This window comes from Peromyscus californicus, unplaced genomic scaffold (genome assembly GCF_007827085.1).
Source record: "Peromyscus californicus insignis strain IS unplaced genomic scaffold, ASM782708v3 Scaffold_7__1_contigs__length_154581171, whole genome shotgun sequence".
NCBI classification, from domain to species: Eukaryota; Metazoa; Chordata; class Mammalia; order Rodentia; family Cricetidae; genus Peromyscus; species Peromyscus californicus.
Window position 1 is genome coordinate 2058280 of NW_026294595.1, and position 12239 is coordinate 2070518.

At 37.5% G+C, this 12239-nt stretch overlaps 1 protein-coding gene across 3 annotated transcripts in view; it reads left to right on the forward strand.

Annotated features, from left to right (window-relative positions):
- The first annotated feature begins 512 nt into the window (after nt 1-512).
- The window catches only part of Rc3h2 (ring finger and CCCH-type domains 2), a 68354-nt gene continuing 56627 nt past the window's right edge, over nt 513-12239 (forward strand). For 2 of the 3 annotated variants that reach the window (XM_052726606.1, XM_052726609.1), the window contains exons 1-3: nt 513-682; nt 8167-8463; nt 11072-11189. In XM_052726606.1, coding sequence (XP_052582566.1) covers nt 8233-8463; nt 11072-11189 — 349 coding nt within the window. In that variant the 5' untranslated portion in view covers nt 513-682; nt 8167-8232. Of the gene's footprint in view, nt 683-3961; nt 3998-8166; nt 8464-11071; nt 11190-12239 lie in introns of all 3 variants that reach the window. The other variant, XM_052726607.1, reaches the window with a different exon arrangement.

A 12239-nucleotide genomic window follows, 5' to 3' on the forward strand; every position in this document is an offset into this window, starting at 1 on the left:
CATTTGGGATTTTAAATAAGTAGGTGGGTCCGCCAAAGAAACGTTTCACTTTGGTCCTGGTAAACTGGAATATTATTTGCTAATCTAGTCAGTATCTCACAAGAGAGTGCAGTAGGATGTAACATGGATGTATCAGGTTCTGCTCAATGGGAGTTTAACGTTGGCTCGACCACACAAGCCGCCTGGCTCAAGGTTTAGATGGTTGTGCAGGGAGTTTCCCATAAGTCTCGTTGGCTTGCCTAGTCCTCACAGCATCTCCCACAGTACTCTGGGGCTCCTTTGTCATGTGACGAGGGTGGATTTCTTCAGAGTGTAACTGATGCGCAGTTTAGGTGGCCAGGGCCACTACGCTTCCCTTCCACCCCAACTCCCGGGCTTGCGTAATCTCGCGTGAAGTGAACAGTATCATCTCGCGAGAGCTAAGTCGGGATCCCTCCAGGTCCGCCTCCGTGGTGAGGAGGAGGAGGAGGAGAAGGAGGAGGAGGCGGAGGGAGGGAGGAGGAGGCCCCGTCGCGGCCTTCGCCGCCGCCAACGGGGCTGTCCCTGTAGCTCCCGATGGAGTTTGAGGCCCTGAAACCGCCGCCGAGCTCTGCCCCGGCGAGACGAGGCGCCTCCGTCGCCGAGCCGCGCCGTCGCGGGGCCCCCGGGAGCGGCCCTTAGCGACCCCGCCCGGGCCCCTCAGGTAGGGCGGGGGCGGGCACGATGCGGCTGTGGCCCCGGCCCGGCTGCCCGGTCCCCAGAGGTGGGGCGGGGAGATGTCTCTGCCCGGCGGCCTGTGCATGGTGGCCGCCGGTGCCCCGAGGGTTGGGAACCGCGGGCCGCACCTGACACTCGGCGGAACCCGGGCCCCGAGGAGGCCCCTCGCTCCGGTAGGGCTTTTTGATGAGAGGCGAAACGCTCAAATGGCCACCTTCCTCTAACACCGGCCGAAGGGACGGCCCTGACCACTGAGGAGCCCACCCGAGCAGAGGCCGGCTTCCTTCTTTACTTACCCCAGTTAGGAAGAGGGGCTTCCGAAGAGGTCCCCGAGATCACGTCCGTCCTAGCGTTTCCTCTTTCAGACTCGGGGCTTACCGAGACCCCAGCGCGAGGATGGTAGAGGCGATCAGCGTGGTGTAAATAGGAACCCTGGCCAAACAATGCCCAGGGAGGGTTTAACGTCCCTGGAGAGAGATGGCTGGACCAGAGAGGGTGCGCAAGGGATGTGACTAGGAGCCATGGCATGAAGCACAGCCAGGGAATTCTGCTATGCCTTTCTTTCCCTCTTTCGTCTTATTTTCTTTGGGGAAGCCTCTTGAGGAGACTCTTCCACCATCTTAGGAGAATGGTAGAAAGCATCTTTGTTTGTCAGAGAAACAGCTGTACTTTCTCTGTCCTTAGCCTTCAAGAAGGAAGGAGATAAGGATAGCTGTCATTTTCATCCTTGAAATCACCAGAGTTTTAAGATACTGGCAGGTACAGACTTCACACCGAAATAGCCACAAGTAATCACAGACATAATCAAATTCAGTGATTCTCAACCTGTTTATATTTTTGTTTAAGCTCTACCTCAGTTTTTTTTTTAATCCGACTGCCCTCTTACCTAGGACCCTTTTTAGTAATTTCTTCTCACCTTGACCTGCTGTGATTAGTGACTTTGTATCTCAAATAAAGTGTTTAAATAATCTTACCATCATTTTTTATTAGTCACACTTTAAAGTTCCAGTAAAAAAAACTTTTAGTTAACCTGAGAAAGCTAATAATGACACACTAAAGTGATATAATTTGACCCAGAAGGAAAGAAACAAATGTTTTAGTTGGTGGGTCCAGTCTTTTTATAGTGAAATGTATACACAACCTAAGACTTGGAATCGTCAAGAATAGTTTGTAAATCCCCTCATTTCCACCTTTTATCTGGTTAAAAAAAACTACATCACTACTGACTAAAGTTGTTTACTAACACAGTCCATTCTTGAAAAAATAGAGACCATCACATTCTATCAAAAGCTATTTTCCAGTATTGCCCTTTTCGTTATTGTTGTTTTTGATTTGGAGATTCTTGTTTCCCCAAATTTCAGAGTTTGGAAAATTGCTAGAAGAACAAAACGTTAAATATATTTCCCAGTCTTGCTTAGAAAAGGCAGAGACCAAATTCACACAGGCTTTTATTCCTTGAGAATCTATTTGCAATCTAGTTTATTAGTAGAACCTTTGAATTATTCTTGATCTGTTATTGTTGTGTTAGTCTGACATGCAAGAAGACTTAATGTTTGTTGTTCATGTTTTCATTAATTCACTTTCTATGTTTGTAAATTTGCTGCCTTCCGGTTGGCAAAAGCATTTTTTCTCTACCCTCAGGATTTTATATTTAAGACTAGAACCTCTACGTTGTGTGTGATGGCTAAGAATGCTATAAATTTGTTAACAAGGTTGTTTGTTTTTTTATTAATTTGTTTTGTTTTCTTTTTTTAGACAAGATCCCCTCTATGTAGCCCTGACTGTCCTGGAACTCACTATGTAGACCTCTGCCTCTGCTTTATGTGTGGTGAGACTAAAGGCGTGCACCACCATGCCTGGCGGTAACAAAGTTGTAATAAGTACTTGCTTATTTTTGGTTGGACTGGGTTGAAGTTTCACTTTCTAGTGTTGGAAAAAGGAAGTCTATGGAAAAATAAAGCTAGTTGGAAATTAAAAAAAAATGAATTGTACCCAGTCTCATGAATGTTGTTGATTTCATCTTTGTGGTCAAGTTTTCTAATTCCATGAAAACCTTAAATGTGTGACTTTTACCTCAAAATTCCTAATAAAAATTATATTTTGAGTATTACTTTATAATCATTTGTAGTCTAGATTTACCTGTACTACCTGATAGTCACATGTGAAAATTAAGGACTTGAAATGGAGCTAGTGTAACTTGAAATGTGTTGTGAAGTGCAAAAGTTATACCATATTTCAAAGACTTAATGGAAAATTCTATAGCATTTTAATGTTTTAAGTTTTTATGTGATTGCAGGTTAAAATGATATTTTACTTGTTAGGTTATATAAAATGTACCGCTAGGGCCGGGCGGTGGTGGCGCACGCCTTTAATCCCAGCACTCGGGAGGCAGAGCCAGACGGATCTCTGTGAGTTCGAGGCCAGCCTGGGCTACCAAGTGAGTTCCAGGAGAGGCGCAAAGCTACACAGAGAAACCCTGTCTCGAAAAACCAAAAAAAAAAAAAAAAGTACCGCTAATATTGACTCACCTAGTATATTCTTTTTCCTTTTTTAAAATTTGACAATCAGAAATTATTGTAGGTTTGTTTTGTTTATTTGATTCAGGGTCTCATTCTAACCCAGGCTGGCTTGGCACTCACTGTGTAGCCTAGGCTAGCTTGAACTTGGCCATCCTCTTGCCCTGAACTTCCTGAATACTTAAAGGGGTCATCTGCCACATAGTGACACAATAAATAAATAAATAAATAAATAAATAAATAAATAAGTACATGCAGAACCAAAAACTTTCCTGATAGTATGCTTTTAGAATCAGAATAATTAGAGGGTTAAGAACTTTAGTAATAAACAAGATAAGGTTATCTAGTATAGAACACATAATTAAGTTCCATCACAAAGTATTCTTTCAAAACTAGCCATCACTAAAGAAGTAGAACTTTGTTAGTTAAAATTGCAAGTTTTTTTCCTATTAGAATGCATTGAAAGTTCTATCTTACTTTAAAAACTTGGTTCAACCCCTAATTTGAGGAGTAAAACTTGATCTCATCCATTTCATAGCTTTAAACAAAATAGCAGTTTTTTTACATTGTGATACAGCTCCTTTTTTCTCCAAACTCTGTTGTACTTGAGTCCTGAGGGGTAGAATTTGCAGGTAATTTCCCTTAGCTTTTTCTTGTTTGCTTTTTAGGTTAAGTCTTACATTGTACTTCTCATGCCTTCAGTCTGATTTTAAATCTAAAGCTGTGTTTTGTTTTGTTTTGTTTTGCAGTACCGGGGATTGAATTTAAAGCTTCACAAACATTAGGCAAGTGTTCTACCACTGAGCCACATCCCTGACCAAAGCTAATTACTTTGATATGTTCTATATAGGGAAGTACTGGTGTAGTCCATTTCAGTAGCTTACAGTACTCAAATGTAAATAATGATTTTTAAAGAGTATATTTTTATGAACAGAATTATAAAATGCTGTATGTTAACACAATGCAGTGAAAAAGTACTCTACTCTGACTTTTTAAAAGTAAATGTTGTCCTGAACTGATTGTGTAATATAAGTAACAGAAAATGGAAGTGTTTAGCTGGTATGCTGATTAAAGAAGTTTCTCATTTGCATCTGTAAGACAAGTCAGTTACTCTTCGTATATCCTAAGTTTGGACTCACCGTAAGGATCTGAGACTGTTTCAGATTCCACCTCTAAGTTAGCCTTTTTAGTCCTGTGCTTTAGCTTATGCTTTTTCCTTTTTTTTTTTTTTTTTTTTTTTTTGGTTTTTCGAGACATGGTTTCTCTGTGTAGCTTTGGAGCCTGTCCTTCATCTCACTCTGTAGACCACGCTGGCCTCGAACTCACAGAGATCCACCTGGCTCTGCCTTCTGAGTGCTGGGATTAAAAGCATGTACCACCACTGCCCGGGTAACTTAGCTTTTTCAATTTTTAAAACTTAGTAGGCATCTAGACTTTTGAATCCATTTTACCCTGGACTTGAAACATTTGGAAAGTATATTTAGGGATAAGTACTTCTAGTCACTGTAATTGTTAGCAGCAATTAAGATAACCACTGAATCAAGTAATTGTTAAAATGCATCACTATAAGCCTAAAAGTTCTATAAATTAATACACCTATATTTCTGTTGTTTATTTATATGTTTCTCTTAAGAATATAAAATAGGGGGCTGGAGAGATGGCTCAGAGGTTAAGAGCACTGGCTGCTCTTCCAGAGGTCCTGAGTTCAATTCCCAGCAACCACATGGTGGCTCACAACCATCCATAATGAGATCTGGTGCCCTCTTCTGGTGTGCAGTCAGAACACTGTATAGACAATAAATAAATAAATAAAATATTTAAAAAAAAAAAAAAACAAAAAGCATAGAGTTCTTTAAAAAAAAAAAAAAAAAAAAAAAAAAAAAAAAAAAAAAAAAGAATATAAAATAATAGGATATCTATCATTTTGGGCAGTTGTAAAAGTATTTTGTAGATAAGCTTAAGAAGTACCTTTTGCCTGGCTTAGTGGCACATACCTTTAATCCCATTTACTTGGAAGGCAGAGGTAGGCGGATCTCTGAGTTTTAAGGTCAGCCTGGTCTACAGAGCAAGTTCCAGGGTGGCTAGAGCTACACAGAGAAACCCTGTCTTGAAAAATGAGAAGAAAAAAAAAGTACCTTTTAATAGAGAGTTGAAATTCCAATTTTGTCACTAATTAAATATTTTAATGGGTTATACAAGTTTCTATGTTGTAGATAAAAAATCTTAATTTCCTATTTGAGTAACTAATCTAGAATTTGTTGATTACAGTACTGAAGGAAAACATTCATAAAAATGAAATCATATATAAGGAAAGTTTAGTTTATAAGTTTGCTGTTAGAATCTGGCATACGGCAAGGAGAAAACTCAATAGTTATTGTCAAAGTTTGATTTAGAGCTTTTCTTTACATTTTAGAGGCTTTTATTTAGTTTCTAAATATGAACTAGACTTGTCAGCAATATTAAAAGCTCTGATGTATATGCATATATAATTACAGAACTGTCAGGTGCATCTGGAGCACTGTCCTAATGGTCTTGGAAAACCAAGGAGAGTTAGTTCTTAGTCTGTTGTTGCCCCAGCAGCCTGTAATAGCCTAACTCAGTTTGGATCTGTCTGAAAAAAATATCATTTCATGTTATTAATTCAGAGCCCCAGTTGTAGATTTAAAATGAAATTCATCTTTTTGCTTGGGTTTATGATTCTGCAGCCAGAAAACAGAACATCCAATATGTTAGTTTCAGGGAGGATTTGCTCACCTGCTTATTGCCAATCTCTAAAGTTGGAAGCAGACTAGTTGGTTTTAGATTGGCGGTTCTAATCAGTTTGATAATTTGAGGATAAAGTGTAAAAATAATAATTTGAAAATTTTGAGTTGCTTAGAAGAAAATATATTGATAATAATATGTAATATTTTTCTTCATGAAAGCTGTTTAGTAAAGATTTGTGTATTGTATGGGATGCTTTTTTATATAGTAAGACCTGTAATTTATGTTTACCAAATAATTTTTAATTTTTTTTTTTTAAATATTAAAGTATAGTAAGAGCCACTAGAGTTTTTGTTTGTTTGTTTCTTGGGGTGCTGGGGAGTGCTTGTTTGTGTTTCTCTCTCCTGATGCTGATTACTCTTTCAAGCATTGAGTGTTCTGTATGTCTAATGTATTTGGTTGTTAAACATTTGTATGAAATAAAGTATTGGCTGTTCAATTACTCTAAATACCTAGATTTGTTGTTTTACCAGATGGCCTTTGTCACACTTACATTAGGTTTTTGTTTTTGTTTTTCGAGACAGAGTTTCTCTGTGTAACAGTCCTGGAATTCACTCTGTAGATCAGGCTGTAGACCAGGCTGGCCTCACAGAGATCTACCTGCCTCTGTCTCCCAAGTGCTGTGATTAAAGGTGTGCGGCACCACTGCCTGGCTTTACATAGTTTTAAATTGGAAAATATTGAGGATTTATGAGTTAAGTAGTATAATTTAGATTTTGATTCTTGTTTTACTGAAAGCTATGCAACTATTAAACAAGAAAATATATGAGATGATTCCCTCATAGTTATTTTTCTATGTGCCTACTATAATTAGTGCAAAGATAGAAATTTTATATTTTGTTTTTTTTTCTGTTTAGAATTATTTGAAGAGAATAATGTTTTATTTCTCTAAGCCAGCTCTATTAGGTTTGACAAGTTTGGATACAGACACAGACTTTTGTCAAAAGTATTATAATGAACTATGACAAAAAAAAAATTAGATAATTTAATCCGGGCGGTGGTGGCGCACGCCTTTAGTCCCAGCACTCGGGAGGCAGAGCCAGGCGGATCTCTGTGAGTTCAGGCCATCCAGGTCTACAAAGTGAGTTCCAGGAAAGGCGCAAAGCTACACAGAGAAACCCTGTCTTGAAAACAAAAACAAAAACAAAACAAAACAAAAATTTAGATAATTTTTTGGTTTGGGGGTTTTTGTCCATTTTACTTTGTCAGGAGTGAGTTGCATGTAACACTGCTTGTGGAAGTTGATTCTCTCCTTTCACTGTTGGTCCTAAGGATTGAACATGGGTTGTCAAGCTTAGCATCAAGGCCTTTACCTGCTGAGCCATCTTAATGACCTAGGCAATATTTTCTCTGCTTTAGTTTGGCATCATTCTTTCATTTATAGGTAACACTTCTGTCATCACAGTCTTGTCTGTAGATTTTCAGTAACTCACTTAGCTTCTGAGGCACATTCTAACCATAGACTTCCTCCTTCAGGTACCAAAGTGACATTTTCACACTGAAGTGTAAAGTGGTGTTTGTTGTGATGGTTGTGGTGCTAGGAATTGAATCAGGGCTTCCTGCCTGCTGAGCAGACAGTGTATGACTGAGCTCCATCCCCATCCCTACAGTGTTGTTTTGGTCAATAGTTTCTGAAGCTTACTAGCTGTTAAGCCATAGCTGTATATTTTGAGGTAGTGGTTATCCAAGGAAAACATTTCAAACTTTAACTATGTTGTAGTTTGTGTTCTTAAAGACCGAATGTAAAAGGCAGTCGAGATGGTAAAGATGTTTACTGCCAAACTCAATGAGCTGGGCTCTATCCTCAGATCCCACATGGTGGAAGGAGAAAACTGACTAGCATGTCATGGCATGCATGGGCCCACATACATACCTATAAACACACTCGTTCAAAATAAAAACATTAAATGTAATAAAAATTAAAATGTGAAAACATGTTTTGGTCACTAAGAAGAATACACAAAGGTTTTATTTACTATTACATGAACAATCAGAGTTTAGTTGAAAGGAATAATATTAATAAATTGTGGGTAAATTTTCAAAATCAATATATAGTTTTGTTATTTTTATAGAAACATCTAAAGCCTATATTCAGAAATGTTTCAGATTCTGCAGTGATAGTAGCTCATTTTAACAGTTAACTGAATGACTAATAAATATATCGTTAATTCTTACTTTTGTCTATTTGCAGCTTATAAAACACTACACAGCAAAATAATGATCTGCTAGACTGCTAACCTGAGCATCAGCTTCCACAATGCCTGTGCAGGCAGCTCAATGGACAGAGTTTCTGTCCTGTCCAATCTGCTATAATGAATTTGATGAAAATGTGCACAAGCCCATCAGTTTAGGTTGTTCACACACAGTTTGCAAGACCTGCTTGAATAAACTTCACCGAAAAGCATGTCCTTTTGACCAGACTGCCATAAACACAGACATTGATGTGCTCCCTGTCAACTTTGCACTTCTTCAGTTAGTTGGAGCCCAGGTAAGTGTCCAGTATTTTTACTGATTTAGTCTATCAGTTGTCAAAATTAGTTCATCAGCCAGTACAGCATATGTTGAATGATATTTAAAACCTAAAAGGTATTTACTTTGTGTGAGGTGTTCCTAAAACAATTTTTCTTAATGTTATAAATTCTTACGCAAAATAATGAATCCCATTAAAGTTATATATTTCTTTATTTTCTCAACAGCAGGGCCAGAATTTAGGTATATAAGTAAGTGCTTTGGTGGTTGAGAAACAGTTTGTATATGAATATATCAGTATTTATTCATTAAGTCGTTAAAAATATAATCAAAGGTTTAAATAGAAACAAATCAACTAAAGCCCTCAGGTAGAGACTTTGTTAATGTTATTTATGATTTCAATTGGCTTAGGATATTACCATCAATTGAATATGTAAATGAGAAAATAAATTGTATCAGTAACAAATTCTGCACAGCATCATACTCCCCTATATATAATGCAGTGATTATTTCCTATATAATTTCACTGAATCGTATCAAGAACCTAGATTTGATAAACAACTTTTATTTGATTAGGGTTTTTTCTCTGGTACATATGAAAATAAATATTCTGAATGTTATTTCTGATTCTTACCTTAGCTCTTTAGGTACCTATTACTCTTACTTACAGATGAGAAGATGAAATTCTATATATGCATGACACAGTACATATTAAGCAAGAAAATAGTGGCATGTCTGGAAACTCAGTGCTCTAGGAAGGAAGATAGAGTTCTGTGCCAGCTGGCCAAACAGGGAAACTCTGTCTCTAAAAAGTCAAGTGAAACAACATCTATAAAAACAACAAACCCAAAACTAACTAAAGCAAGATGTTTACAATTTTATGAAGCTTCCTGGCTTATTCAGGAAATTTAATAATTCACTATATTCATTTCTCTAATCTCTTGATAGGTGAAGGTGTCCTTTTAATGCTCAAAACCTATTTTCACTGTTTTAAAATCAAACTAGACAGTGATTCCATAATCAATAGTGTCATGGTTTAATTGGCAACATGTTTTTTCTTATGTATCATAGAATAATGCTGTCTCTTGCCAACAGTGACACTTTAAGATTCAATAAAATACTTGCTTTTTTCAATAATTCTATATACTGTCTGTCTGCTATAGCATGGGTAGTCTTAATATCCCTTCTGAGTAAATGTGTTATTATAGTGCTTAAAATAGTTTATGGATCTGTGCATTGTGACACAAATCTTTTCAGGTTATTCTCTTCCCTATCTCTACTTATATTGGTCTCCTAACCAGTTCTCAGATATGCTATGTATATTAATTCATAGGGATTTTAAAAATGTCTTTGCCTGCAATGATTCCTCCCTCTCTACTTTGAAGTAGTTACAGATGTTGCAGTTCTCCAGGAAGTTTATCCTGACTGTATCAGTAAATTGCAGCCCTTCTCCAGTTCTTTCTTTTTTAAAATTTATTTTTATTATTTTTGATTGTGTAAGTGTGTCTATATATGTATGTCACAACCCCAAATACTTATCTTTATTTGTGTGTGCGTGTTTGCGTGAATGTCATCTGCACAAAAGGGCTCCCAAGAGGGTGTTAGGTCCCTGAAGGTGGGATTAGAGGCTGTTGTGAATTGCTCAACATGGGTGCTAGGAACTGAACCAAGGGCTCTTAACCACCGAGCCATCTCTCTAGCCCTTGCCATATTTCTTGTTCCACTTATATTTGCGGTGTAGTTTCATTGATCACCTTCTAACATAGTATTTATTTATTTATATGTTTGTTTATTTATTACTTGTCTCTTTATTTTGTTTAAACTCTTTGAGGCAGGACATTTTCTCTTTTGACTATTGATAGATCCATAGTGTAGACATATGAGAAATATTCTATAAATGTCAGTATTGGACTGAACATTATGAAACATATATAGTCATCATTTCGCAGACATGGAAATTGTTTTTTTGTTTTTTGAGACAGGGTTTCTCTGTGTAGCTTTGCGCCTTTCCTGGAACTCACTCTGTAGCCCAGGCTGGCCTCAAACTCACAGAGATCCACCTACCTCTGCTTCCCAAGTGCTGGGATTAAAGGCGCGTGCGCCGCCGCCGCCGCCGCCGCCGCCGCCGCCGCCGCCACCACCACCACCCAGCCAGATATGGAAATTGATATGAACCAATTAAATGGTTTTCTCAGGATCACACATAGGAGTAGCAGAGCCTAAAGTTTACCCACTTTTTTTTTTTCTTTTTTTCCTTTTGTGCTGGGGATTAAACAAAGGGCCTCACATGTGATAGTTGGGAATTCTCATCATTGAGTTACATCTCTGGTACTTACATTCTGTCAAGGAGGTATAGGTCATAAATTATAAATTTAATAGGTAACTCATGTAGAAGTCAGTACTAAATTATATGGGGTGAAGGCAGAATCTCTGACTCTCTTAATTTTGTTTGGAAGATTAACATTGATAAAATGCTATTAACTTTCCAACTTCATTTTAAGTTCACTTAAATGGCTTTGATTTTTGTATCTTTGTATAACAATTTTATATTCACTAAGATTATTAGATATATAAAGAAAAGTTGCATGAACTGAATGAATACATCTCTGTAATATTTTACTTTTTAGGTACCAGATCATCAGTCAATAAAATTAAGTAATCTAGGTGAGAATAAACACTATGAAGTGGCAAAAAAATGTGTTGAAGATTTGGCACTCTACTTAAAACCACTAAGTGGAGGTAAAGGTAAGTTCATAAGATGCATTCTTATTAGTGTGTAAGACTTGGTCAAGTGTTAAGCATTGAGCTCTTAACATTGACTAGAGTCACTGTTTGTCATGGAATCCACAGTCTATTGGATGGGTATATAAGTATAATAAATTTTTTTAATTGCTTTGACAAAAGCAGAATTGTAGTTTATTGTTGCTATTTCTTACAAATATAAAAATTATTGAATGAATCAAATATTTTGTGCCTGTTAATTAAGAGTGGACTTAGGATACTTGAGATACTTTGGTAAACAGGAAAACACAACCTGAACCTAAATGTAGTACTTGATTTCAGTAAAAGGAAAAAGTATAATAAACAGTATGGTGAATTAGGTTATATATTGTTAATGGTAATTGGTATAAAAAGAAAATACAGAGAGGTTAAAATGTCGCGGTGAGAAGATAAAGACAGATTACAGATTTTAAGAATATCTAGTGAGGTCCTTGTTTAGAATGTGGCTCTTGAAATTGAATTGAGGTAAAAGAGATGAGATAGGTACTGAAGTAGATCCTGGAAAAGTATTTTCTAGGCAGCGGGAACAACCATCCATTGTATTGTCCTTGTGGGAAGGAGAGAGTGTACTTGGAGTGATGTGAGTGAGGAGAGTATTACAAGAAAAGTTAGGATGGAATATAGTGAGGCAAGGTGATATGCCAACTTTCAGACCATTTACAGACTTGAGCTTTTGCTCTGAGTAAAGTTGGGGGTGGTTTTGAACAGAGTAGTGACATAATTGGACTAACATTAAAGGATCACTTTGACTGTTCTCTTGAGACTGTATGGAAGGACAAAGGGAATAGTGAAAAGTTAAGTGGTTGAGGCACAGTTAGCAAAAGTGGAGCTTGGTACCTAGTTTGGATGCATTTGGAGGTAAGACAAAAAATATTTCCTGGATTTGGAGTTGGAGAGGCAGAGTTGAAGAGGCAAGTGTAACTACTGAAGATTTTGCTTGAGTACCTGTAAAGAGAGTTGCTACAGCTTTTGGAATAGTGGAGGTAGATGAAGTTTGGTTAAGAAGCTCAAGTT